Source organism: Tauraco erythrolophus, chromosome 2 (genome assembly GCF_009769465.1).
Source record: "Tauraco erythrolophus isolate bTauEry1 chromosome 2, bTauEry1.pri, whole genome shotgun sequence".
Taxonomy (NCBI): Eukaryota; Metazoa; Chordata; class Aves; order Musophagiformes; family Musophagidae; genus Tauraco; species Tauraco erythrolophus.
This window is the reverse complement of record NC_141466.1, coordinates 75,340,652-75,368,601: the sequence shown is the minus strand read 5'-3', so window position 1 is coordinate 75,368,601 and position 27,950 is coordinate 75,340,652. Positions and strand designations below refer to the sequence as shown.

Genomic DNA, 27,950 nt, shown 5'->3' with positions numbered 1-27,950 from the left:
GTCTTATTGCAGGGGATAGACTAACGTTACCTACGTGTTTCAAACCTCCACAGAGCTCCAAGGACCCTTCGGATGAAGAGTCCACCCAGTTGAATACTGATCTTCCATTTTCCTGTGCAGCTAGACAGCCACAGTTGTCTAGGCAATTCAGCACACCCCAGAGCAACTCACTAATCATGAATATCCTGGGGGGAAGCACCTCTGTTAGAAACATCTGGACTGACCATCAGATCAGGCAGGCGTTGTTTCCCAGCCGGCGTCCACCTTATGAGAATGAAGATGATGAAGATGATTATCAGATGTTTGTACCATCAGTGTCTACATCCAGTGCTGGTTCAGCTGTCGGTGGAGAAAGGAGAGGTTCTTCCGGGCGTCCGTGCAGCTGGCACTTGGGGGTAGTGCATCAAAACGGGACTTCCAGCCCCACTCGTCAAAAAATTGTTAGGCGGGCCAGCAGTGCTGGTGAAAGTAACTCGTGTCCAGCCAGTGCAAGGTATAAAATTGGGGAGCGCAGTTCTCGAAGGGAGGTGAAGAGAGCAGAGGTGAGCAGTATAAATGCGTATCCTGGATCTTCAGAGGAGCTGACCGTCGATGATATTGAACATGTTTATGATAATATAAGCTATGAAGACTTAAAGCTGATGGGTCTGACAAGAAGAGAGGAGACAGACCGTGGTCCCCAGAGATCTGCTAGAGACTCTCTCTACGAGGCTGAAAACAAAAGCAGCTTAGATTCACCCTCCAAAAAGAGGACAGCAAATCAAAATAGGGTCTCCATTCGTGCTAGTAGGGATGAAATGCTGCTCAGTAGAGAAGCACCTACTTCAAGTTTGGATGAGCTCAGGATCGTTGAAGATAACATCTATGACACCATAGTGCTTCCAGAAACGCCACTATTGAATTTTAAATGTGACCCCTTAAAACACTCTAAAAGGCGGAGTTTTCTGGGCCCGGAAAAAGACTTTGCATGTTGTGACAATCTACAGCAGTTTGTTTCTGAAGAGAGTCTCCAGTTCAGCGAAGATGAAAGTCCTTACCATCGTGTTCCTGTCGACAATGACTATTTGAGTTTAGTAGATAGCTCCTCTAACTCAGATTCACTCTCCCATAAGTCTGTAGCAGATAAACTCTCAGAGGAAGTAGATGAGATTTGGAATGACCTGGAGAACTACATCAAGAAGAATGAGGAAAAGACAAGAGACCGTCTCCTTGCAGCCTTTCCTGTTTGTAAAGATGATATGCAGGAAAGATTGCATGCTGGTAGTACACCTGAACTGAGTAAAGATGCAGAGTACTCCCTGTCTACTCTCTCTCTGCCAGAAACTCCTATTTTCCCTAAAACTGGGAAGCCCAGGGCTGCCACTTTAAGTGAGGCTAATCTCAGGCTTGAAGACACTACACCGTGCAAGGAGAACTCTTTTATGAGTCTGAACAGACCTTCCTTCCCCAGTGAGATGCCTTTTGTAGATAGCCCATACGAGTCTGCCAACAGTGTTCTGTCCAATGCGCATACAGAGGGCATGGAAAATGACTTGGCTGTTGTGGATAAAACAAAGAACAGAGTTTTTATGATGGCAAGGCAGTACAGTCAAAAAATTAAGAAGGCTAATCAGCTTTTGAAAGTTAGAAGTCCAGAGCAGGAGCAGCCAGCTAGCAGACAACAAAAACTGAAACACAAAGATCTTGCTGCCATTCTGGAGGAGAAGAAGCAAGGTGGTCCTGCTATTGGTATGTCAAAAATATTTCTATACAGATAGATTTCTTTAGTAATTTTCAGTGAAACGTATGTACTGCATTGGAAGATTATGGATTTTCCCCACCTTACTAGTTGTCAGTATTGCATTTTCTGTGTTACCACTGAAATGGATTTTCTGTGCCCGCTTCTAACATGAATAGTCCTTTACATTGCAATAAATTCTTGTTGTTACTTAGTAGAAGTGGGAATAAATAGTGAAGTAGCATCAGGAAAGATCAATTCAGCTTAGGCTGGAAATAGAACCTATGCCTGAAGCACTATTGGCCTCTTTAAAGAAAACCAATTATTTCCTTTAATAGTGTGATCTTCAGAGTTTGACTTAAAAGGTTTATTTTCGGGCATGTTCACTTTCTAACAAGTCATGTTGACTTGCTCAGGTGCCATCCACATCACACAAGCATAAAGAACGGGGTCAGATAAGAAAGGTGGTTGTCTTGCTCTTTCTAATGAATGTGCAAAGTTCTGGATATGCAGCAGCTTTGGAACTATTTTTGTCTGCAGTCAACTGAAACAAATTGGAGAAGCGGACTGAACACACTAGAGTGTCACTCTTGCCTTCTTGTGATATTTATAAAAGCCTCTAAATATCTTATTTACCAGGCCATTTTGAGAATGTTCTGTTCCATTTTAACATAAAACAAGCAGCGTATTCTTTGAACCCTGTGCCACATTGCGTCCCACATGACTGTTCACTGTTGCAGGACATTTTATGCTTCTTTCTTTCAATGCAACGTACTGAAATGCAATGCAATGCACGGCTCTTCCAGCCTCCACAGTTTCATGTTACTTTGTTGAGATTGAAGATGCGGACACAGCTGTAAACTTTTCTCTTGACCAATACAAAGTGTTCTGGGATTTTTAAATTTTCACGCGGCTTGTTCGAATGTACTGCTTGCCTCTGCTAAGTTAATTCTCTCTCCTTTCTAGGTGCCAGAATAGCTGAATATTCCCAGCTTTATGACCAAATCGTCTTCAGAGAAAGTTCACCTAAGGTCCAAAGGGAAGCCTGGGCCACCCATCAGGAGCCGTCAGCTGGGACGTATTCCACGCCTGTGGCTGCCTCTCCCCGTTCCCAGGCTGCCAGTGAACGCTCGAGGGCAGAGGATTGGCTTTTGCATTCTACATACAGTAATGGTGAGCTGGCTGACTTCTCTCCATGGGCTGAACCCCAAGACCCAAAGCCCCAGAGCTCGTATACAGAAGCTGGTACAAAAAACAATGCAAGGCAGTTGCCATCAGCTGGCTCCGTGCCTTCCCTTCAGATTTCTAACCGTTTGCATGTCCCGACGCAGAGGTGGAGCGCCATTATAAGCCAACCGAACAAAGAAAATTTGCATCAAGATCACATCTATAACTCCCTTGGGAGAAGAATAAGCAACATAAAACCACAGGGATACGGCAGGTCACAGTCTTCTTTGTCAATCGTGGTCAACAGGGCTGAAGACACGATCATGTATCCTAATGAAATGGACAAGAAAAAGCTCCATTCGAATAGGAACTTCCGATTCAACAGCCATCAAACACTGGGTGTTGCTTCAGGATGTTCGGGACCTGATAGGAGAAAGCAGATCCCTGAAAACTGTTCAGATATGACTCTGCAGGATTCTCAAAAGGTCCTGAGAGTGAACAGGGCCTCCCCTCTGACGGCACAGATGGCCACTCAGAACTATTTTTCTAATTTCAAAGATACTGAAGAAGGAGAAGGGGATGATGATGACTATGTTGAAATAAAGTCTGAAGATGAGGGATCTGACTGGGAGACCTCTCGGAACCCAACAAAGAAATCAGATCCTAAGCTGCGTAACGCAGATGCTGCTCCTTCTGAAACGCTCTGCGGCAAAACTCTCTCCTGTACTCCTGCAAAGTCTGCCGGCAGCAAACACGCGCTTACCCCGTATCTGACTGCGTATAGCGATTCGGATAAACTGAACGACTACCTGTGGAGAGTACCATCTCCTAATCAGCAGAACATTGTCCAGTCTTTAAGGGAAAAGTTTCAGTGTCTCAGTTCAAGTAGCTTCGCTTGATGCTTTCAGTAATTTCTAGCTGTACTGCCTTATCACGACAGAGTATGTACTGGGACAATCAGTACTGGCATCACATATTTCCGTAATATTACACAATCAGGCATTGTATCACAGTAATATTGTAAATAGATGTGAAACGTATCTTTTTAAAAATGGTTTGGAATCCTTGAAGTGCAAAAGGCCACATGCGCTCTGTGTCTGGGGTCTCACTCCGTAGTGCAGGTGGACTTCTCATCTCCTCTTTAACCTTTGCATCTCTTCCCTTGTTAGGTGTGATACCATTGAGCCAAGTGTGATGCCATTTGATCCTTATACCATTTTATCGTGTGGGAACCTTAGTATTTGGACTTTGGAGACAGTGACCAGTGTTCTGCATCCAAAATACCCACGTGATTACTCTGGTTACATATGGGAGCATTTAGCTGAGCAGCTACTCCTATGACTGGGCAGATTTCTGAGCAGGGTTCTGGTAATTACACCAACATGCTATGTGTGCAATAGCACATACTTTTTGCACATTACTTTTCAATAGACGTATTCCAAATGTGTGGGACCAATGCATACGCTACATTACTTTAGAACAGGCTTCTTATGCTTTAAACAAAATCTAGTCCTAGTGCTTGGGAGAGATGCCAGACTGATAGCTCTGTGTCTGAAGCCTCTTCTACTTTCTGTATCCACATAGTAGGTAGAGGATGGGCAGTGACAGCTTTTTATGTGAATCTGTGGATGTGACACAGTCCTTGCCTGGAGAATGTTTTGGACAGTAGAAGGGAAGCTCTGCTGCTTGCAGAGATGGCTAGACTGAGTTTGGTACTTCCAGTGATGGTGATGTTTGTGACAGGCAGGCAAAATTTGAGTATCTTGTAGCTCAGAGCCCAGCAGTGGAAAGCCACGGGGTGTGAATTTGCTGAGTAGCTGTGTGTTATATGCAGTGGCCGGCAGTGTGTTTGTTCGAGTCCCAGAGTCAGTAGCCCCGAGAGAGAACGGGGCTTGGCCAGGTGCTTGGGGGAAATATCAATCGTGCGGCATGTTTGTCTCATAGGGTGTTTTGGTGATACCGCCAGTTGAGTGACAAGCTGCCTTCCCCTGGGAACGTACCTCCCGTAGTAGGAAATGATCCTTCCTGGCAGAGAGGGGTAAAATATGTATTTTCTAAACCAGCCAGGGCTGGCTCTAATCCAATTTCTGTACAATAAAAGTAGCTTAAAAAATGAGAATACATTCCATTCTTTTGCAAATGATGTATAGAATAAATGCTGCCATTTACAACAAGAACAGGCTTTCCAGTACGATGCACGTTTACTCCCCTTCGTCATCTTTGCTGCACAGGTTTGGATTCTGCTACTTGAAAATCTTGGAAAGGAAAGCCTAAACATGTCTACCCTGATCATCTCGTGTGACCGTTGTTCTTTTTTGGTGCTTAAATTCTTCAGATTATGTGGATGAAGCCAGTACCGAGTTAAATTTATCACTAAATAAAGGAGTTTAATCAAAGTACTATTTTTACTAATCATGTATCACTCCCCTCAGCTACAGAGCACTGTACTTCCAGAACAGCTGACTATTTACTACATCGCTTATCATGAGGAAAACCTGAAGTTACCAGTGTACAGCTCATTACTTGTAGGCTAAGATTTAAAGACTTGAATTTGTTAGAACGGATTAAATTATTTACCGCACCTGTCTTGCGTTGGCTGGAAATTGTCATTTGGAGGGCTGGTTGGTCATGGTACTTGCCAGCTGGTACCACAGGGATACTTGTTACAGTCAGCACATCCGCTGTGATAGGACCTGCATCTATCTAGTAAAATCCGATCAAGGAATAATGTTGTACATATTTAAGACGCCGAGGTGTAGAGGTGCCCGTATTTATTTAATATAGCTTGTAAAGTATTGTAAATATGAATAGAAGTTGAATCTGTGCTTTACCCACGCACGTCTAGATTTCTTTAAAACGGCTAGGGGAACGTTGTGTAACTTGCATCTCATGCAATCAGTGGAGTTGGGAGAGGGGGGAAAAAACAAACAAACAATTAAAACACCAAACAGAAAAAAAAAAAAAGGGACTTCTACTATAGCGTGTAACTTCTCCCAGGGACCATTTCATACTATTTTTAATAAACGTTGAGTACGCAGAAGCTTTGCGTTCCGTTCATTGGGGTCGGGGACGGGGAAGACGGTGTTTTCTGCAGCTCGTAGATGACGTTTGAGGGTTTTTTTTGGTTTTGTGTTTGTTTTTTTTTTTTTTTTCTTTAAGCGGCGGGGAGGCGGGCGAAGGGGAGGGGCGGTGCTCGAGCACCGCCCCTCCCCTTCGCCCGCCTCCCCGCCCCCGGCCCTCGCTGTTCCCGCCGCCTCCGAACCGGCTGGAGCGATGAGAACGGCGGTGCTGAGACGCTGCCTGGCACCGGTGTTCCCCACCGCGCTGCCGTCGAGCCGGGGCTTGTGCGGGCGGCAGCCGCGGGGCGACGGAGCGGCCGCGGCGGCGGCGGCAGCGCGGTAAGAGGCGCACGTGGGGGAGGTGGCACCGGCTGATGCAACCGGAGGGGGGGGTTAAAGGGAGTTTTGGGGGGAGGATGTTTCCTCAGTGGGTGCGTGGGGTTGTTTTTTTTTGGGGGGGTGTGATGCCCCACTGGGGAGAGGAGGCGGCCTCGTGGTAAAATGTGACCCCCGTGTGTGTGTCTGACGTCCGTACCCCACCACCCTCCCCTCCCCCCCACTCCCGGTCACGTAACTGCCGGTTTTTTGGCCGTGGGTTTTGTGCTACGGCATTCTGAGGACGAGCAGAGCGGGCGGGACGCGGCCGTGGTTCAGGTGAGGAGGCAGCGCCTGGACGTGCGCCTGGAACACGCGTCGGGCGTGCCGGCCCTCATCCCCCCCCCCCCCCCTCCGCTTCCCCGCTCCCCGTCCATTGAACTGCAGCTGGGACAGTCCGTCTGCCGCGGCGTTGACCTGAATTGGGCATTGGCTTCTGTAAGGGAGAGGGTATCAGGTAGCAAAAAAACGCTTTAGGCTGTGTTTTTCTCTGTTGGTCTTCTTGCCTGCTGTGAGGAACAGACAGACATCCTTCAGGGGGTCTTCTCCTTTCCCTGGCTGGGTAAGTATCATCCATACATGCAGAAGGTAACGGAGGAGAGCCGGCAGCCACTTAATCCAGAAAATGTTTCCAGAAAGCAATGCCAGTGCCTGGCTGCCGTGGCTTTTTCCAAGCAGCGGCGTGGCAAACAGAGCTCCTCTTGTCTCCCCGCTGACTGTGGCTCTCAACAGCATCCATGGAAGCAGCTGGTTTGCTGCTGTTCGTGCCAGTGGTGCCTGTGTTGAGCTGTAGCAGCCCCAGGTGTAAAGGCCTCTGCTCCTGTCACCACCTGGGCCTGAGGTATGGAAACGATGGACTCGCCCAAGCCGAGGGCTCAGGGTGTGGGATCCCTGCTGCGCTTCCCGTGGTGGGGCTGGACAAGCCTTCTCATGAAACCAGCGTAGGCCAGCTATGAAGTTTTGGGCATGTCGGAGCAATGACACGTGTAGCTGTCGAACAAACGTATTTTGGTCTGTTAAGATTTTCTGTGCCAGCCTTCACAGTTTACATCCCTCCGTAATTTTGGTGACTAAAAGCATATGTGCCTAAGCATTTATTGCATATTGCTGACTAATGTAGGTTTCTGCTGACTGATGTTAGGAAGGTTTATTTTGCTGATTGCTTGTTGTTACTGTGTTGCAGCAAAATCACCCAGAATGCAAAGAAATCCTTGGCCTCTCTTAAAAGGAAAAACCCTCGGCTTGAGCCAACGCTTGCCATTATTCAGGTAAAGTACGCCTGTGCGCCAGCTGGCTGTGAGAGATGTGAGGTACCGTGGCTTGTCTGAAACTTCAGAAGCACGTGATGCAGAAAGTAACCTTTATTCAAATGAAGCAATAAGAGGAGGTACTTCCACCAAACTGTAGGTTGCTCTTTTCTGGCCCTGAAACAGCCGCAGCAAACTTCAGGCTGTGGGAAAGGTTTGCAAAGGAAGGGAATGATTTTATCCCTTCCTCCTGTTGCTGACATAGTCTTCCCCATTGTAAGTACAGATCACCTTTTCTTACAGCTTGTCTGTAATTGACTTGAAGTCAAAGCAGTTGCTCTCAAGCTTTGTTTAGCTCAAAGCTTTTGTTGCAGTCCTGAAAAAAGTGTTTACGTGCCTGAAAATGTGGGCTTCCCTTCACCTCCTACCCCTGAAATAACATTGCCGGGATTAAGGAAAGGCCGTACTGCTTCCTGCCAGCCGTGTTGCCTTTGGGCAGCTGTAGCTTATGATTGCATTACTGCTGTCCTAAGGAGAGGAAAACTGCACTGAGAAGTCCCAGTCAGCTCAAAAGAGCCTGTATGAAATAAATGCTCTGCGTAAGACATCAGTATCCTTTAGAAGTAGCAGCACTTTCTAAGGTGAAGCAATCTCATAGTAAATGAGAGCTGTTCTATTACTAACACCGTGCAGCTTTCCTTTCCATCCCACTGGTGCTGCCGAATTTGAGATAGGCAATAAAACTCATACATGAGGATTGCTATCCCTACCAAGCTGAGAGATGTTCCCCTTTAGATTTCTTAAGGTCTCAAGGCCAAGAAACGAGGGATGTTTATCACCCACAGTGGGACTCAGAGCTGTGCAGGCAAAAATGTTTTTGTCCTGTTTCCTAGGATGGTGGTTTTGGTTTTGAGTCAGCACACACTGAATCTCTGACCTAGTAAAACCTAACTAATTTAGTTTATAGTTTTATATATAGTTTTAATAGTATATAGTTATAATAGTATACATAATATATATAGTTTTAATTTTAAAACTTAACTATAATTAGTTTTTAAGTACTAATAGTGTCTAGAGTCTAAGAAATGCAGCACCAACTTTATTTCAGTAGGTCTTCTAGCGAGGCTGACTGAATAAGCTCTCCCATCTCTTACCCTCCCCAGGTAATTGCAGTTAATGTTTTGAAATAGCCCACTAAGGCTGTAAGTTCGAGGACTGCTAGAAAAGCAGTGACCTGTTGTTTCTCACTCCTATCTTGTCTCCATCCAGTTGCACCGTGAGCTGGATCAGGGCAGTGATCCACCATGGGCTGTAGGGGTCTGGAAGGGATGTCGTTCGAATGCGAGAGAGCATTGTGTGAGAAGGGGGAGGTTCCTGCTCACTTTTGATATGAATTGAGATGCACCTACATCAGTTTTTGGTTTTGATGATGGTTGTGCTTTAAATGAATGTCCCTCTTGTCCCTGTTTACCGCGCTTAGTTTGCGTCTTGAGGAACATGTGGCCTAGATCCTTCTGGATGAAATTCACCTGAACGATGCTCTCCAGCTCTCAATCACCCTGGCTCGAGTCTGGATGTAAGGACCAAAGCAGAACTCAGTTTAAATGTGTATTTGTTGGTACAAAGAAGACTTGTTTTAGTCTACAGATGCTCTCGTGGTGCGCTGCTCTGTTGGGTAACGTGGGCAGAGCCTTTAGATTCGTGCTGCTCTCCGCATGCTGCATCGCACCCAGAGCAGCAGAGCGAGGGCAGCGAAATGGTCTCCTTTACCAGTCGCTCGTGGGTAGCAGCAGTCAGTGTGATGCGGTACCGCCACTGCAGCAGTGCTGGGAACGAGGAGTTGCAGTCTGAGCCTGCACTGGAATGGTTTTAGGTGTGGTCTTCTCCTCTTGAGCCGTATGAACCTGAATTGATGCCAGGATCGCTACCTGCGTTGCTTATTATCTGTACTGAACCTTGGTTGGAGCTGCGCAACAGCGAAAAGTGATTGGTGGCTGCTTCTTAATTTCGTTGAAGCTGAAAACTAATATATAGCAGCAGGATCCTGCTTAGCAGTGGAGCTGCTGCCCTGCAAATCTCACTGAAGCGCCACTGGCTCCCCTATGCCCCCTGCCCTGCCCCTGCGTTCTGCCAGCCCGTGTCCTGAGCTCTGGCCTCCCCTGTGCTGCTCCGCGGGTTGTGACGGGAACCAGTTCAGGACAAGCACATTCTGTGCCTGCAGGAGGTGAGCATTGACCAGCTGGTGCCACAGGAGCGGGGACGTTACAGAGGACAGCGTGGTACTGCCGGTGCCTCCATCCTGGTTAAACCTCTTGACCGGTCCCGGTGGTTACGGATCAGCATGGGGGGTATGGTTCCACATTTGCTGGCATAGAGGGGCAGCTGCTGAGCCATCCTTATTCCCATCTCTTCTTCCCTTGCCACAGTGTGAGCTCCACACATGTTCTTAATGCAGCAGCCTCTGTGGTGTCCCTTGTCCCCAGCTGCCGGATTTGGTGTGTGGCACCAGGGATGCAGGCAGTGCTGGGCAGAGGGATGGAGCCAGGGGAAGGAGGGCAAGCCCTCATCCCCTCTCAGGAGCTACCTCTTTCCATGGAGCCTGTCCTTGTAAATGCTGTTTTTTTCATTCTTGGCAGTCTTGAACCATTTGGGATTAACAGGTTCATAAGTCATTACGGGCTTGAACCAAAATAATTTTGGGTGATTCTGGTGACAGTCGAAGCCAGTGCTGGCAGCTAACCACGAAGTAAGCAGCTCAACTCTGACGGGAGTTCACTGGCACGAAGTCTTGTGGAAAAAGCGGTGTAGAATGTGTTCATGAAATTATAACAAACCCTTTTAAAATAATTTATTTCAGTCCTGTTGTCTGGGTTGGAAGATAAATTTTATATATATTTTATATATAATCATACAGATGCGAGAAGTGTTTCATTCATTACATTATGAAGCCATTAACATTTTTTAAGGGTGGAACCCTCACTGATCTACTAGTAGGAGGTTTCTAGTTCTGGATATTGAATTTTCAGTTTTATTGTTACGATACATGAAAATATTTGACGAGCCTACTAAGATTGAAGAGTAACTTGAGGAGTAAAATTCAGTTGTAATTATTACGATTAAATATTGTAATATGTTTGGTGTATATAGGTGTAGAGACCTCAGGGAGGAGGATTCCTAGGTGAGATGGTTTCCCAAGTAAATCTGCCCAGGAGATGCTTCTGTCTTAGCCCAGGTGCCTGCTGGCAATTGAGAGGAGCTGATAACTTCTTTTGCTTCTGTATTGACAGAACTTACTGGAATATATGATGATAATGATTTGCCTCGTTTTTGGTGGTAAGGCAAACATTGTTAGGTGATATGGGGACACTGCAGGAATTGCTAGTGTTGCTGTTAACCTGTTTCATCCTTGTTGCCTGGCTGGATGAACAGTATCTTCAGATACAGACCGGTACCTTTCTTAAATGGTAAACTTAACATTAAGGAAATGACCACTCTTGTCTATAAAAGCCAGGCTAATATCAACACACACTTAAACTAATCAGGCCAAAATAAGTTTACTGGATGGCCTTCTGCTTCTTTCCTAGGATTTCTAGGCTTCTTATTTGTTTGAATACTAGTAGACGCAAACATCCTCACTATGTTTCTTGCATAGACCTGTGCGTTAGTGCACTCACATTTTTAACTGTAAATTTATTATTTTAAAACTTAGTTTCTGTTTTGTTCCCCAAGGCACATAATGATCATCTGATGCGAGAAATAAACAAGAACTTTGCCGAAGAGGTAAGCTTTAGCTGATACACTTGTTATTAATCGCGTGCTACTTGCCTTTGGTAATCGTAAGTATTTTCTTTTGGCAGGTTGGTCTACGTGTTATTGACATCTGTCTCCCTGAAGGCAGCAGCAAGGATGAGGTAACTGCAGTACCTGAAGGACTCTTCCTTTTTCACTTTCATCATAAACTTCTGTTTATTGCTGACATTCATTATTACTTTGACTGACCTCTGTTAACTCAAATTAGGATTGGGACTGCCTTAGTTCATGTAGCAGGTATTATCCCCCTATTGACAAGCACGGGAAAAAAGGGAGTTAATGGGCTTGGCTGTTGTCCCCTGGCAAACTGAGGCAGAATCAGCAGAGTAATGTTTTGCTTTCCTGTCTGGTATTAACTGCAGTGTCCCTCATACTAGCATAGGTATCCTAACTCCCACAGTTGCTCTTGTGACTGTACTTAATCCTTGCCTGGTATTATTCAGGGAAATTAAAGATCAATCGGGGAAGGGGGTTGAATTTCTTTGCCTGTTTATTTATCTTATAATGCTTAAAGTATGTATTAGACTGTATACCAGTCCTATTGCTGACAAACAGCACAGGGTCTTAATACGCATGCCTGTTTCTGTCTCAGAAGTGAGCAAACTAAAGGGGCATTTCTGTATCAGTGACATGCTTGCATAGTTTTTGTTAACATGGAAGTAGCACGTTCTTTTGGTTCAGAGTTGCAGACGGTCTAAACCCTAACAAATTCCCCTAGCTTAATGTCGATTGCATATCGAGTGTTTAGGCAATGGAATTCATGATTGTATTGAATAATTTACGTGAAAAGCATTTTAGGAAGGTATGATATTAGCTAAGGAAAAAAACCCTGATTTTCTCTTCAATGTTAATACAATTAAATTATACGGCTTTTTGGTGATTGCACACTGATTTTATTCAAATGACGGAAAGATGTGCTTACATGGCATTTCTCACATGAGAAAACTTCAGCATGTTTTATTCCATTGTATTCTTGATGATCACAGCAGAAAAGCATGTATCACTGTGGATCAATGTTGCACTTCAGAGATGAAGCAATCAAGGGAAGGTAGTGCAGTCCCGGATGTCAAATATGACCAATTATAAAATGTTTGAACTCGCATCTGGTTCAGTACTTGAGATTCATAAACTTTTGTGCAGTGCCTTTTCAAAATAACAATACTTCACAAAATTACTGCCAGCTCTTAGGATCAGGATGTTTTGAGAAGGTAAATTAGTAACAATATATGCTGGTTTAATAAACTGAATTTTCTCTTGTATAATTGGCTTGTCCGGTGTTACAACTTTTTGTCTATGTTCTATACTGGGACATGATCCGGTCCTATTTTCAACTATGTTTTAACCAAAGCTTCTTATTTCTAAAAGCATCTTCTGGAGCCATTAAAGTGTTAGGCTTTTGCTGGGGTTTGGAACAGTGAAAAAGGCAAAATGCTTTTGGCAGCGTAATGTCACGTAATATGTGTTGGCTTTGCAAAATGTTTAGAATAGAGTCAGGCTGGTTTAATTTGGTAAGCCATGGAAATATAAAACAAGGGAAGTGAGTTACTGCTTTTTCATTTAGAAATTGCAGTAATATTTACAGGAAGCAGAGGTGGCCATAAGGTAGCTTTAAAATACAAGTTTTATACCCTACTACTTAGATTCTTCTCGTCTGTTGTTCTGATCTTTAATGCTTTTTACTAACTTCGTAGATTGTCGATGAAATCTGGAGACTTAATGAGGATCCTAACGTGCAGGGCCTTGCCCTTGACCTCCCGGAAAGCTTATATAGCAGTAAAGTATTAAACGCTGTGAAACCAGAGAAGGATGTGGATGGGTAAGTGAAGCACTGAGAAATAGTATTAGCAGACTGCAAGGCTGATGACTCTGTAAAATCAATTTTCCCCAGTGCTTTTCGTTAATGGATTCCTCAGTAAATGTGTCTAGCTGTGCTATTGAGCAGTGATAAAAGATGCCACTGAATCAATGAGAAGTCTTTTGCTGAAGTAATTTTGATCATTATCTTTTTAGTCTTTATTTACTGCATACTCAGGACCTGGTCTTTTCAAAGAAATTGAAAACAAAGTTCTGATTTACTGATGATGCTTAAGGTATGTCAGTACTTCAGTAATACAAACGGTAGTCACAAAGTAATGAACACAAACCCCAAAATTTTCACCAAAAGGATTGGGGGAAAAGTTGCAGAGAAGGTTTTAACTTGCTTACAGCACTCTCTCGGGTGGGAGAGTAGGCTATAATAGTTCAGACCCATTAGCACAACTTTCCAATCAGTCTTGAGTTGCACTGCTCTCTGGAGAGACCACTGGCATAATTTTAGGTGTCTGGGTTACCATTTTCCTGCTCTTGCAGCCTTCTTGCTCTCAACTGCAGACTGTTACCCTTTTTTGTTTGGTTTGTTGATTTTTTTTCCTCTCTCTTTTTTTTTTTTTAATCTCAGGAAAAAATATCTTATCTTGCAAATGAGTTACCTTTCCATTATCTGGACTACTGGAGATTAACAGAGAATGAAAAATTCAGAGCATCCTTGTGCATGAGAGAGAAGGCAGTGCAGCGTGGGAGCACCCGAGTTCCCCCCCAGCAAGCCAGCCTGAGCCCAGAAGGATGTATTGCCTCCGGCTCAGCTTGGCTCTGGCAGCGCTGCTCCAGTTCCGCTGCAGCCACTGAGGTGTTTTGGCCCGATGTGCCATGGGCAGCCCACTGCAACCAGTAAATTGCTGCCGGTGTACCGTGGGCTCGTGTTACTTGTTTGAACTCACAGATCCCTTCCCTGGCCTCTGTGGAGGCTCAGTGTTTCTCTAACTGGAATGTGGGATGACACAAATTAGCCACAGTATATGACTATCAAAGGATTTACTTTTGAGACATGTTTGCTCTTGGGATTAGCTGTTAGCCATGTTACAAGCTTTACTGAGGATTTATGTTACATAAACTTTTTTTTTTAATTGCCAAATTTTTCCACTGCAGATTATCCGATGTAAACCTGGGACGCTTGGTACGTGGCGATGCCTATGACTGTCTAGTTCCTCCTACAGTGTGTGCTGTGATGGAGCTTCTTGAAGATTTGGGTGAGACCTTCTGTCATAAGTATTACATTAATTTTAGCCTAACTAATTTTCTTAGTTTTAGTCCTGACTGAGAGGCAAATATCATCTCACCTTGTGTTTTCTGGTTTGTGGTATTTTCCGACCCGACTTGTATTAGTGTGGAACCTCAGTGAGATCTGAATGTAATGTTTGCAAAATCCTACAGATTTTGGAGATTAGGCAGGGATTACCGGGTTTAATCTCGCTGAAGCTACCTGAGACATCCAAGTCTTCAAAACTGAAAACCAAACATTGCTTAGGGATTTCACTCGGCAATTTTTCATTAGCATGAACAGCTGGAGAAATCCAGGTCTGCCTGTAAATAACTGCTGAGCGAATCTTTCGGTTTGGGTTGTATTGTGTAAATACTAACTTTGAAATGGCAGATCTGAACAGGTGGCTTTACAGTGTGTGAAGATGCTGTTAGTTTAAGGCAGCGTTTCAGAAGTGGTCTCGCTTATAGGGATCCGTAATTGTTGAGACAAGGATTTCTGTAACAGAACTGTAAGCAGGAGGTCAAACGTACTTTGTAATAAATACAAATGAAAGGATTTGTGCCAATAACATACCAGAAAACCATAAGAGCAGTATTTGCTTACTCGAATTAGAGAGTCGCCAGGAAATAGCTGAACTCCTGTGGTTTGTATTACTGCACGGGCTCTGAAAGAGTTGCCCGGAATGCCGCAGCTGCTGTGGCTGTGCAGGTGCACGGTGCTGCCCTGTCGTGAGCCACTTCGCCGGCTCTTCTGGAGGCCTCTGGTAGTGGGTCGCCTGGTAGAGGGCGAGGGGGAAGTTCCCGTGGGCGCTCCAGCTCTGCAGCCCAGCGGAGCCTGGTGCTGGCACCTTTGCAACTGAGGGCAGTGGAATGACTTGCCTTGTGTCGCACAGGTGGGAAGACGGTGCTGGTGGTGGGCGCCAACGGGGCGGTGGGCGCTGCCTTGCAGTGCCTGCTGCAGAGGGAGGGAGCGGCGACCCTGAGCTGCCAGTGGAAAGCCCCTCAGCTGCAGACCAAGGTGAGTGCTCTTCTGTCTGCCCAGCACCCGGGGGTCATCCTGCATCCCCACCCTCCGGGCATCCCCGGTCGGCCGCCCGCGTGGCACTGCTCCCCTTCGCTGCCCTTCCCGAGGGGGAGACTTGTTGCTGCGGTCACAGTGGGCACTGGAGCCAGCGTGGGTTAGGATCGTTTCTCTTCTTCCTGCTGGCTCAGAAACGGTGCTCAGGCAAACAAGGACCTCTACCAGAATATTACGTATGTAGCAGCAGCTGCTATAACTTTGTTATTTTACACCTGTAGCTGTGAGAGAGAGAACTCGGGGTACAGTTTAAAACAAATATGTTAGGCCTCTCTTTTCCTTTCTTGGTGCGAGAGAGAGATGCCCGCTTTCTTCTTGTCCTGTAACGTAGTCCTTTGTATGGAATTACTTGTGTTGAATTTGTGTCTTAAAGATTTTCAAATGCTTCCTCTTTTGGGACAAGGAGGATCACTATCTGTATTTTTGAAGAGAACTGTGAAAGGATTCTGAGAAATTCAGGAGCCTTAATTCGAAGGATTTTAATTTATGTGGTCTTCCTGGTTGCTTTCTGCAGAGCTTTTAGCAACAACTTAGAAGCTGGTATGACGTCCTGTCAGACTTCCTAGTTTGTTCCTTAGTCCCAAATTTCATAGGATAACACAACTTTGGGCATGTGCAGAGGGGTTCAGATGTTGGCTGCAGAAGAGGCGCCCGTACTCGAGGGGCTGTTTGGAAGCGGCTGTAGGGGTGAGGTGCGAGGGACAACCGCAGCGTTGTGTTTGGTAGCAAAGCCACCAGGTGGCAGCCGATGCAAAACGATGGTGTCCAACCTCTGGGGTTTGAAGGCGATGGCGGGAGGAGGAAATAGGTTTAAGCAGGTGTGATGGTTAGAAAGTTCTCTGGCAAACCTGTGTTTTCACAGCTGTGGATGTTTTTGTCAGGTTTGTCTCATCTCTGTGCTTTAAGTGACTGATGGCACTTAGGAAACATATTCCTCTCGGAGACAGGAGCACTGTGAACTCAACAGCAGTCATGTCTCACTCTTTGTTTCTTATTACTTGGGGTTGTGCTAGAGGACTGCTTTGGGCTGGATGGGGTGGGTGACGGGGTGGCCGGAGGTGTTCCTGCTGGTTCACAGCAAAAGACTTGGACCCGGCCAGAGCTGCTTGTGTAGTACTGTCGATACACTGGAGAGAGATCTGTTTTCTTCCATCCAGATGCTTTCCCATAATCATACTTTGCTTTTTGGCATTCCCCCTAGCTTACCTCTTGCAGCAGGTCGCTGATGGAAAACAGAATAGGAGGCCTAAGCAGGAGGCAGTTTGAGGCTTTGCACATCAGTCTTCCCAAGTTCATTTTAACTTTTGGCAGTAAAGGAGTTTCTGCTTTGCCTGGAAAACTAATCAGCAGAGTGCAGGGAAAACACTACCTTCCTCTTCCTCATCCATAACCCTGGAGCAGCGTGTCACCGTTTACCCTCAGAGCACTGCTGAGCCTGGCTGGATGTAACTCTCTTATAGTTCTCTCGAGCTGCTAGATAAAATCTAGTGCATGCAGGGAAAATTGGCTTGTATCATATTCCCAGAAGCTGGAGAGTCAGAGACGGAGCACAGATTTCCTACTGGACAAGGCACTGCTGTCTTGTGGCAACCTGCGTTTGAAATACAACGTTGTTAAGTAACATGATTATAACTGGTGATATGAATTCGTTTACTCTTGCTTATTCGAAGCACTGAGTAAGTAAAAATAGCTTAAAGACTCACAAGGTTTCTTCTCTTGAGGTTTATTTATTTGAATTTCAAGTAAGAAAACATGTTAGTCGATGTTGAGGTTTTTCCAAGTCTTGGAAAAATTAATTCATGTTTTGTTTTTACTGAGAAATACACTGACTTTAGACGTCGCTGTACACTTTTTCTTCTTCTCTGACTGTGATACCTCTACAGTAACAGTCTGTGTGCTGTTGTTTGGAAGTATAACCTACGGGAGCATAACAACTTCACTTACAAAATGAGGGATGAACTTGCAAGGAGTATGAACTTTTCATTGGAATGCATTTATTTGGCAATATATAGCAGGAAAATAACAATTGATTGTAAGGGTGAGTGTACTTTATTTGTCTTAATCCATTGTCCGGGCCGATTTGCACTGAAGCACTAATCCCAAACTTAATGATGTAATGCCTTTCTTAAGTGGGTGCTACATTACTTTTGACTAGCTCTGCTGATTTTTTTCTTCTTTTTAAAGGGTAGCGTAACAACAAGTGTTTTCTTTAGAAATTCTGTCCATTTAAATGAGACACACAACACTAAGGTGGCAGTTTTTTTTGGATCAGGTTTTGTATTGCTATGGACTTGTTATTGCTTCTTTTACTTGTACTCTTTTGCAAAAATATTTTGAAAATTATCAAGAGGAAGGTATGTTTTCAGTCCACCTTAGGAAACGTCTTAACATGGAGGTAGCTCTGCTGACAAACAGCATGATAACATCTACCATCTGACTTAGTGTGCTCCTTTAAAGAAAGTCTTTTCTGTCCTATGGCAGGAAAAGGGAATAAAATAAATAATAGTACATTTTCATTTCCTTGCTTTGACCTGCATGAATAATGGATACACTTTGCATGTTCTTTTCCCTCCCCACTTCATGTTTTGTTAAGGTGAACATATTATTAATGTTTTTTTTTGTTCCATTTTGGGTTTACTTGACTTTAGCTATTAAAAATAATCATCATGGCAAAGCTGAGCCATGTCCTTCAACACTCTTGAGCATCCTGGGTTTTCAGATAAAATCACAAATGAAAGCAAGCAGTGTATTTCACAAGGTTCCAGCACAGCTGCACGTAGTTGCCATGAAGAAATGCTGTTCTTTTTGCATTGATATGTTGGATGTGAAATAAATTATGAAGTAAGGGATAAAGACTTGAGCATTTGGGTGGAAATAGGTAAGACGTTATGATTCTGTTAACTTTTGTGTAGATAACTCTTCAAAGCACAATCGCTGCAGAGTGCCTGAAGAATGACCTAGTTGCATACTTTCAGGAATGTCTCACTCGTCATTTAAAAATAAGATTGCCCAAAAGTCAATTCAGTGCTACAGGTGAAGAATGGGAACTGATGTGCTTAATCCTTTATTATGTTAGAATTAGGCTTTCGAGTTTGAAAGGAGATTATCAAATAGATTCAAATTGAAAAATACAGATTATTTTCTTGCCAAAACATGGATAATACTTAGTACCTATGAGGAAATTGAATTTCGTTTCAGTCATCTAAATTCAGTCAGTCATGATTTTGGCACATCATCTTGCATGTAGTCTGTATGTGAACCACACTATGCCTGTTTTAAGAGAGCTGCTGTCCTACAGTTTTGTTGTAAAAGGAATGAAAATCGATCTGTCTAGGTATTATTAGGAATGGAACACTTGTTTGCAAAAGCCTGGTTGAGAAGTAGTAGAGTGGTTCAGGTGGAGTGCATGAATGGGAGGTTCCTCTTCAGGCCTCTTTTGGCCACAGTCTGCATCTCCTTAGAGCCATCACTTCAGCTTTGGATTATTACACATCTCTTAGTCATTTGCTGTCCTGTTTTTACTGTCTTGATAAGACCAACAGTCTTGATACTGGCAGAAAAAAACATTTCATATTGTAAGCATGAAAGAAGATGAGACCAGGTATATGAATCCCGTAAGAGGAGAGGAGAGGGAGGCTGCCTGAGAGTTTCTAATCACGGTACTGTAGACGAAGAATTTCTACTTTAACATCTAACGTATATCACATCTGTTCCTCACAATTTGAAACTCATCTCCCAGCTTGTAAGCTAGAGGAACAGTTCCTAAACCATGCGTCGTAATGGTAGACTTGAGCCCATAGTAGAGATGTTGACCTAATTTTCACATTCATTGCATAGGGCAGGTGCATTTGGGCCAATGTGGTAGGGAAGGGGCTGTCGGTGTCTGGGCAAGAAGATGGTAGCAGGGAGCTGTTGGCTGCTCACTGCGCCTCATCTCTGAAGACCATGGACTGCGGGGAGGGATCGGAGCAGACTGTGCATAGTTGTCCCAGTGGGTTGCCAATGATTTGCAAACCATAGCTTCAGCTTCCCAAGGTAGAGATGGAGTTGGAAGAAACCATGTAAGGAGAATATGCCTTGGTGGAAAAAGTACCTGAACTAGTCACTGGCATGATAAATTTTCAAGATTTCAGAAAGCAATTAGAATTACTGAGGAAACTGATGTGTAAGTTTGTTTTTTTCATAAGGGGAGTTCTGAAAAAGCTTTGAATCAGGTTCCTGTTCCTCACTCTATCTCTTAAATTTGAACTGGCCTAACTTTAGACCTGGGAAACTGAAGGCTTCAAAATAAATATAAAAAAACCCCCTAAAGGTATTTCAAATATTTTTTTCCTTTGATCATATGTTTAAAAATGGCTGTTGTAGCAGTCAATTTTAACTATGGGGAAATGACAGTTTTTATGCAGACTTCATGGCAAAACGGGTTTTCAGTTGTCTGAAATATACAGCTACTTTGTACCATGTTCATTAAATACTTGGCTGAAAAGTCTGTATTGTTGTTTTAACATTTGGTGTTCTGTCTTGGGAATGGGTGGTGCTTCTTAATCTGCTTCTACTTAAATCTTGGTGGAGAGTCATATTTTGTTATGAGGTAAGATTTCAGATTATTTATTGGCATAGCTCTTCCCAACTGAAAAAATATTTACTGGTGAGAAGGCAGAATACTACCAGAGGATTAGCTTACTTTGACTTCAGCCTGTTGTGTAGCACGTTCAGGATGGTTTGACATGATGCTTGTCATTCCTTTCTCTAGCCTGCCTGATGGGACGTGGCCTTGCTGTCCCAGGAGCACTGGGCAGTTGGTCGCCCTGCAGCCTCACATTCCTCCTCGTGGGCATCTCCTTGACCTTCTGGCTATGGTTGCCTGTAGCACCTGGTTCCTGTCAGATGTGTCCTCTGTCCAAGGACTGTGTGGTGCGTTTGCTAGGAAGGCTGGATATGGTGATTTCATAGGTCTCTTCCATCCCTCACATCTGTGATTTGTTTCTGATGTAGGAGATAAGCCTGCACATGACTCCCAAGGTTCGCTGCTTGCTTTAGCGATTTACAGGCAGTCAAAAGAGTAGGTTATGGCAAGGGAGGAGAAAAAAGCAGGGGAGGCATGGGCATCGCTTCTTGCGAGCGAAACCAAAATGCCCTGATGGAGATCACATGAATCTCTTCCAAGGACACCCAAAATTCTGTAAACAGCTATTTTGCTTTCAGTGGACTCACTCTCCCAGTCAAAAAAGTTTCTGGGTATAATTTTGTTAAAATACTCATGGAGGGGAAAAATCTATCAAGTGTTTGTGATATGTACTTTGACTCTCCAGGAACTTTTTCAATAGTTACTTGTAAAATGCTTGTTTTTAGCAAGAGAAATACAATTGTATCCATGCCTATTTTTTTTTTTTTCTTTACTTTTACTCTCTTTGTGAAATAAGGAAAAGGAAATCGTGGTGAGGAAGGCTCTGAGATCATTGTGTCTTCAACCTGTAGGACAAATGTTTGCTGCTATGTGATACAGCTCTTCTCTTGGAGGAGTTGGGGCAGGGCAATGAAATGAAAGGTTCAGCTCGTTTTCTGAGACAGCTATGGGTATGTGTGATGCTGGCCATAGAAACTAGTGTTAACGTTGGCTACAAAAATGATTGTGTTCAGCTGTTAACATTTTTTTAATATCGTGATCAGTAGCCATAGAGATGAATGTTTGGTCAGGTCAGTAATTTTCTGGCATTATAGTTACACTGGACCAATTCTGTCATAAGTATGTTGACTGAACGTTTCTCAAAATTATTACTTGTTGCATACAGCTCTCAAGTAGTTCATAGTTTCATGATGCTAAGTGGTGTGCAAAGCCCTTAGTCCTTGTCCCAGAGGTTTTGCATGGTAAGACATACCTGACTTTCAGTATATGAATTATAACTGCTAGAATACGAATCTTTTTTTCCTTACAAAAAAAAAGACTGGGTCTGTGTAACTGAGAACAATCACTGTTTTTCTCTAGGTTGACTGTTATGGCAGAGACTGCCTCCTTTTGCAGGGGAAAGCGCGTCTTCGGTATAGTATCCTTGGTACACAAGTCGTTGCAGCATCTTTTTATCCAAATTTGCTTGCAGATTCCTCAGTATTATTTAACCTGATGCTGCTCAAGCGTTATGACTTCTGCGGCCTTTTAGGAGTGGCATGTAAGTCGATATTTGCCCCAGACTGAGGAGTGTAAGTGATTTGGATAAGGCTGAACGACTGTTGAGACTGTGTGTTTGCAGGCAATCATAGGAGTGTTGCAGGACTTCTGACTGAAGCCTGAATCAGCTCGTAGAACTAGTCATTTGCCAAGCAAGTAAATCTTCTCCCACGCTTTTGGCTTTATTTCTGCATGCGAATCTCTAAGGAGAGTTAGGCCATCCTTGCGTCCTCTGAGAAGATGGAGCTTTTTTAGCTTTCTGCCTTTCCGTCACAGTTAGGCTCTTCTTCCCTCCTGGGTGCTCAACTGTGCCAAAAACCTGCTATCCTGACAGGATTTGTAGCTGTTCTTTCTTGGCAGGAGAGTTGGGCAGGGTTGCATCAGAGCACTTTTAGCCAAAAAGGAAGCTGGAACCCTTGTCAGTCACAAATCAATCCATAGAGAGGCTCGCCGAGTTTGTGACACTCGGTATTTACTCACATTTTTCAAAATATTTCCAAAATCACCATATCTCTGAAATAATTTTTACATTCAGGCTTGAGGCAGTGCTGTGCCCCGTGTCTTGTTTTTTTTAGTGAATCTTTATACATCTACCTCTGGCGCTGTCCCTTATCTCATGGTGATTCCAATAATTAGTGCAGGGCTCTGTTTCAGAAGAGGCAGGAAAGGAAGACACTTAAGTCTTTGATCATAAGAATTTTTATAGTAACCGTTTTTACTCCAACATCTGCCAGGTTGAACTAAATCAGAGGCACTGATTAGCAAACATGAACTGAGAAAGAAGAAAATGCTTTAATTGGTATTCTTCAAAGGCATTGATGTTTGCAAATCAGGTCATCTTGCATTCCCATCAGCTGGCCTGCTTTTCTACTGTCGGATAATCTGACTGTACTCTTTATAATTGCCTATTTACTGTCTTTCAGCCCTTCTCTTTCTTAAGTCTCTCTGAGTTATCTTGTTGGACAGGGCTTTGGACAATGATAGGACTTTTTCTTTGAAAGTATGTAATGCTTGTTAAATATTATTGGTACCGAATTTGACCCCACTTGCCCAATTTCGCAGTTTGTTTACTTGACTTGATTTTAAATGCTGTTGTTCTTAAATTTCATGTGTGGTAAGAATGGAGCCATCAATTTGGATTATTTTTTTTGTTCGTCTGCAAATACTTCACTCAAAAGACTATTGCTGTATAAGCCTGAATATATTTATGTGTTATTTCTAACATTAAATGCTTGTTTTGTTTCTGGGGGGTGTGTTTGGGCTATCCCTAGCTTCATCATGCAGATGTGGTGGTAGTTTGCAGTACAAAACCCGATGATGTTCCTGCGAGCTGGATAAAGCCTGAAACCACCGTTATCAGTTGTTCTCACGACTTGCTGTCAGGTAAGAGGCGTTAAAAGTGAGCAGTTCTTGAAAGTGATATACAGCGAGTCTTTGAGATAAGCATGTGGCATGTTGGTGACAATGCAATGTGGTTAAAAGATACATCTTTGGGAGAGGGCCTTTAAAAGTGGTTGTTTGTGTACAGGGGATGTAGACATGTGTCTCGGATGTATAAACAGGAAAAGGATGTCAGGTGAGGGAAGAAAGACTGGAACGGATTCTTCATACCAGGATTGTTAAATTAAGTGATGATCCTATGTATTCTAAGAATTCAGAGGGAAGACTTTTGGGTCATCAGATGAGCTATAATTTGGCACTGTTTTGTACAATGTGTTATCCGATGACTTCTGTGAATTCACCTGGAACATGGGGAAAAGAGAAGAGGGGCAAAAATATCAACTGCAAAGTGACATAAGCTTTGTGCAAAGAATGGTGCAGGAAGGAGTAGAGAAATCATGTGTAGCTAAGAACAGACTGAATGTCTCCTGCAGTAATTACTCCTACAAAAAGAGTTTGAATTCCCCTCCCTCCTCCTATGACTGGTTGGGGCAGGGGCATAAATTCAACAATTTCTCAGTTGAAAAATGCTACAGAATTTTATAAGGAATAAAACTAAGAAAAATTCCTGGAAGTTATTCTATTCTACTGCTAGAATTGCATTTTCTGTAAAATTCCTTAAAGTCTGGTGAAGATCTCTAAATATTTTCTAGATTTTTTTTGTATGCATATGAATTTGACTGTTCAGTGTCCAGATGGCATTATGCTGCGAATGAACAGGAAAATAAGGAAATACATGGGTAGTGAGGTTGGTTAATGTGTTTTTCTAAATCTATCACAAGTGTGCTTATTGACATCTATTGATAAAAAACTGAGGAAATGGGCATAAGGCCAAGGAAAACTAGTGATATGGTTCTTAAACTACATATGTTTCCCAAGGACAAATGAAGCAGACATTCTATGCAGAGCTAATGCAAGATCAGGCTCATAATAAAGCAGCTGCTGTTCCCATGCAAAGCATGGCCTTAACAAGAAATTCCTTTCCTTGTCTTTTGTGATATCCTCTTGACTTAAACATGCTATGGGTGTGCGAGATCTGGGTTATTATTCACTCAGTTGCGCTTGGACATTCATCTTCCATCTCCCAGAACAGTGCTCTGGTCTTAATGGGGATCTCGGGGGGGGGGGGGGGGAGGGGGGGGGGGTGTACCAAGCCTTATCCCTTGCTAGTGCTGCGCAAGTTTTCCGAAAATGATTCATGTTTTCTTTTTCCTAACCTAGTGATTAGTAGACTCCTTGCGTCTTTAATGCCCGCTTATTTTGCATAGGGATTGTCAGATATAGTTGTTAAGTATCTTTGGGGCAGGTCTTGGAGCATAGGTCTCTTTGGCAGGTACCCAAACTACTAGTGTAACATACTGTTGCATGAAGGAGGAATGCAGGAGAAAGGGAAAGGAGCAGAGAAGAGAGGGAGTGGTGGTACAGCAGTAGCACATGTAAATAAATAAATGAAAAGGAATGGCCCCTCCTCATTCTAATCCTTCTAAGCAAAATCCTCTTAGGTGTTGGACTCGGGTAGGGGTGCAGGTGTGTGAAGGCAGGATGAAGGTAAGTCAATCCTTGTAGCCTGAGCAGGCACCGCTAATGACTGAACCCTCCCAGCTCTGTGTGCTGCCTGGTACAAGTCCCATATTCAGATAAATAATTCTCTTCCGTTGCAGAGGGCATCTGGGTCTTCAGAGACCTAAAAGTTATGCAGTATAACTGCACGCCATGTCTTGAGACTTAAGTATACCTTAGTTGCTCTATAGAACTGTAGATAATATTAGCATTTCTCTTCCCTAAAAAAGTGCTGCTAGGAGAACTGCATTAAAACATTTGAGTGATGTTCATGTGCCACACCAACATTCGTTCTTAAGGCAAGAAATGTAAGATTTGGCATAAGCATATAGATTTCTATGCATTTTTCAAGTTGTAGCAGTGGGCTGTGCTAAGTATAGCATTTCTTTGGAAAGGCAGTGTGAGATATTTATCAAGATAATTTAAATGCAACTTATCTACCAAATGTCTGTCTGTCTTTGTGCTCGTGCCTTTGAGATTATCAGAACCTTGGAGAAACTCCGAAAGAATAGCAGAAATGCATTTTAGCAGCTTTAAAAAATACTGGCCTCAAGACTTACAAAAGAGGTACATGAAACACAGGTGTCTGTTTGACAGGAAAAATGCACTTAGCTTAATTGCAAGATGTTTATTAAAAGCCTATTGTGGAGCAGTCGTGACCTTGGAGAAACAACTGAGTCTTAGAACTGACTCTTCACTTTGAATATGCGGTGGAATCTGGCTGAGGTGCTTGGAAATTGTTCTGGGTTTTTTTGTGCCTTAGAAATGTCGAACTTAACATCTGTGGGGTCACAGGAGCTAAATGAAGCCTGAAAGCAACAATGGCCATGAAATGACTTTTATTCTTTCTAGATGATGGCTAGATTTCTATCTTACATAGGTATACATGTGGTCTAACACACTCGCGTGTTTTAAAAGCACTCAAAATTTGCAAGGACGTAGCTGAATCAGGCAGCTATAATGCTGTAAGCCAGGAGAGTAGAGCTAAAAGTACTTCCTCCAAAGTGACACAGTTATTTCTCAAGTATTTTTTTAATCTGATCAAAGACTTTTAAATTATCACAGTTTTAAAAGGTTCCACAATTTCTAGCAGTGCATCATCTTATTTTACTGCGCTAATCATTTTGGAATCAAGTGAGTGCTGGTAGTGCCTTGCAGGAAAATACTTTATACGTACATGTATAGAAATGAAAATCAAGTTTCTGAACAAAACTTAAGGATGCCAAAATTATTTGGGATTTGATGTCCAACTCCTATGAGGTCACTGGAAAGCTGAAGCCCGTATGGTTTAAGTACGTTAGTGGGAACCATTTCCTCACCTCTTCTCGTTTCTGAGCTTGCCTGAGCAGACACATAGTGCATGACAGCAACTCTCACTCGTCTGCAAAATAGGACACGAATAGATGAGCCCTTGTTAGGGTGAGCTGGGGAGGGAGCAGTGTCTGCAGTTCAGCTGATCTTCTGGCTATAATCCAAAGCAGAGTGCGCTATTCCGGCTCCCATCTGGAAAGTTTATCCTCAGAGAACTGTTGCAATCCTATGATTGTCTTGCTAGCTCATGTGTGCATGACTTTCACCTCTAGCTTCACCTTCACCCCTTTAAAAGCCTGATTAGTCATTTGTGGGGTGACTGTGTAGCATAGGCAGCCTGAAAGAAATAGTTTATTGAAGGGAAATGTCTAATTCTGATAGGTATTTACACACAGGCTAGCTCAGCCCTGATAAAGAAGTCATGTTAAGCCAAATAACATAAAAAGTCAAAATGTTTCTGTAAAGCACAGCTGTCTGAAAGGGGATTTTAAACTTCATTCTTCCTACTTCATTTGTCTCTTTGGCAGATCTCCCAACCTGGTCTCAAAGCAACAACAGTCAACTTATGACTGTGATAGACTTCCAGTAAAACTCCTCTGTCTGAGTCTAAAACTAAGCATCTCCAGATTTTTTTTTTTTTTAATGGCAAGTGTTAATGCAAGTAGAAGGACTTTTCAGACACTTTCTTAATTAGAGTTTAACATGAAGACTGTCACCTTCTGCTTGGTTAGCTTCATCACGGATGTATAGATGCCTGCTGGCAAGAAAGTTTGAGGAAACATACAGAACAAGGCTGAGGGCGTCTGCAGAAAGGGTCTCTTGGTGATGGGTGAGAGAGAGTGGGCTGGAGCTGGGCAGGGTGAGATGGGGTGCTGGCTCCCCTGCACACCTCTGCCCACCACTCTGGCTCCAGCCTGAGGTTTCTACGCCCTTCCGCTGCGGGGGGAGCCCTTGTTGGGAGGGGTAATTGTGCAAGGCAACGTGAGTGTTTTACGATCTGTGCAGATGGGACAAGTAAAATGAGAGCTTGACCAGGTCAGGGTTTGCACTTCAGTTCCCCTGGGTGGGAAAGGTTAAAGCTGTCAGCGTACAGTTGTTATTTTTTATTACAGTTATGTCTACGCCCTTCAGAATGCAACTGAGGCTTTGATATGCCCACAGAGACTAGGATGTGAATTTTGGAGAAATTGTGTCTAGATAAAAGTCAATAAGCAACAACAGAAGAAGCCAAAAGGAGGATTATAGGAAAATGACAAAATAGCATGTTTATTTAGGGTAGCTAATGTATGATTATTATATGATATATTGCCACTAGAAACAATGATAACTCTCTAAAATTGGAGTCACTCTAAATTGTATAGACTCTTCAGAACATCTGCCTTTAATGTCACATTGATAACTTTTGCTGCTCAAAAAATTTTGCATATTTTGATTCCAAGTTATAAATCCCATTGGATAATAATCCAGTATAGTATTCTGTGATTGTTGCTTTGTTCTCTCGTGCTGTAACGAGTGTGTGGTAAAGAACAATCTTTACCATGCTCATTTAGGTCTTCAGTTTAAAAATATGTGTAGCTTTTCAAATCCTCACAGCTGTTTGGCTTTTTGTTTGTTGTTTGTTTGTTTTCTTTCCAAAAGCAATTATTTGGATCCTGGAATTAATCTCGGTGTTTCATAATTTTCTTTTTCAAGTATGTTTATGCTTTGTCATATGCATGTGTGTGTTTGTGTAACATGCTTCAGAGCATACAGTTGCTCTCCAGTTTTCACACTGTATCCGTCTTCCTGGCTGATTTCATTTGGAGTATTAAAGAAGCCACCTATAATTTTGTCAGTGACATTGTTAAATTTCAACATTTCTAAATGTCAACATTCAGAAATTTTTTGTTTGAACATAGCTTTCAAATACACAGGCTCCCACTCACAAAAGCTTGGTGATTTA

General features: G+C 43.3%; 2 protein-coding genes across 4 annotated transcripts in view; both read left to right on the top strand.

The window, feature by feature from the left end:
• Positions 1-4,238, top strand: part of PLEKHG1 (pleckstrin homology and RhoGEF domain containing G1) — a 125,487-nt gene extending 121,249 nt beyond the window's left edge. For 2 of the 3 annotated variants that reach the window (XM_086625197.1, XM_086625183.1), the window contains 2 exons: positions 63-1,728; positions 2,684-4,238. In XM_086625197.1, the coding sequence (XP_086481323.1) occupies positions 63-1,728; positions 2,684-3,783 (2,766 nt within the window). In that variant the 3' untranslated portion in view covers positions 3,784-4,238. Of the gene's footprint in view, positions 1-53; positions 1,729-2,683 lie in introns of all 3 variants that reach the window. The other variant, XM_086625190.1, reaches the window with a different exon arrangement.
• Positions 4,239-6,157: 1,919 nt separating this feature from the next.
• The window catches only part of MTHFD1L (methylenetetrahydrofolate dehydrogenase (NADP+ dependent) 1 like), a 156,109-nt gene continuing 134,316 nt past the window's right edge, over positions 6,158-27,950 (top strand). Inside the window, exons 1-8 of the mRNA XM_086625171.1 lie at positions 6,158-6,282; positions 7,502-7,586; positions 11,295-11,345; positions 11,423-11,476; positions 13,067-13,191; positions 14,340-14,440; positions 15,347-15,471; positions 22,969-23,080. Of these exons, the coding sequence (XP_086481297.1) occupies positions 6,158-6,282; positions 7,502-7,586; positions 11,295-11,345; positions 11,423-11,476; positions 13,067-13,191; positions 14,340-14,440; positions 15,347-15,471; positions 22,969-23,080 (778 nt within the window). The remainder of the gene's footprint in view (positions 6,283-7,501; positions 7,587-11,294; positions 11,346-11,422; positions 11,477-13,066; positions 13,192-14,339; positions 14,441-15,346; positions 15,472-22,968; positions 23,081-27,950) is intronic.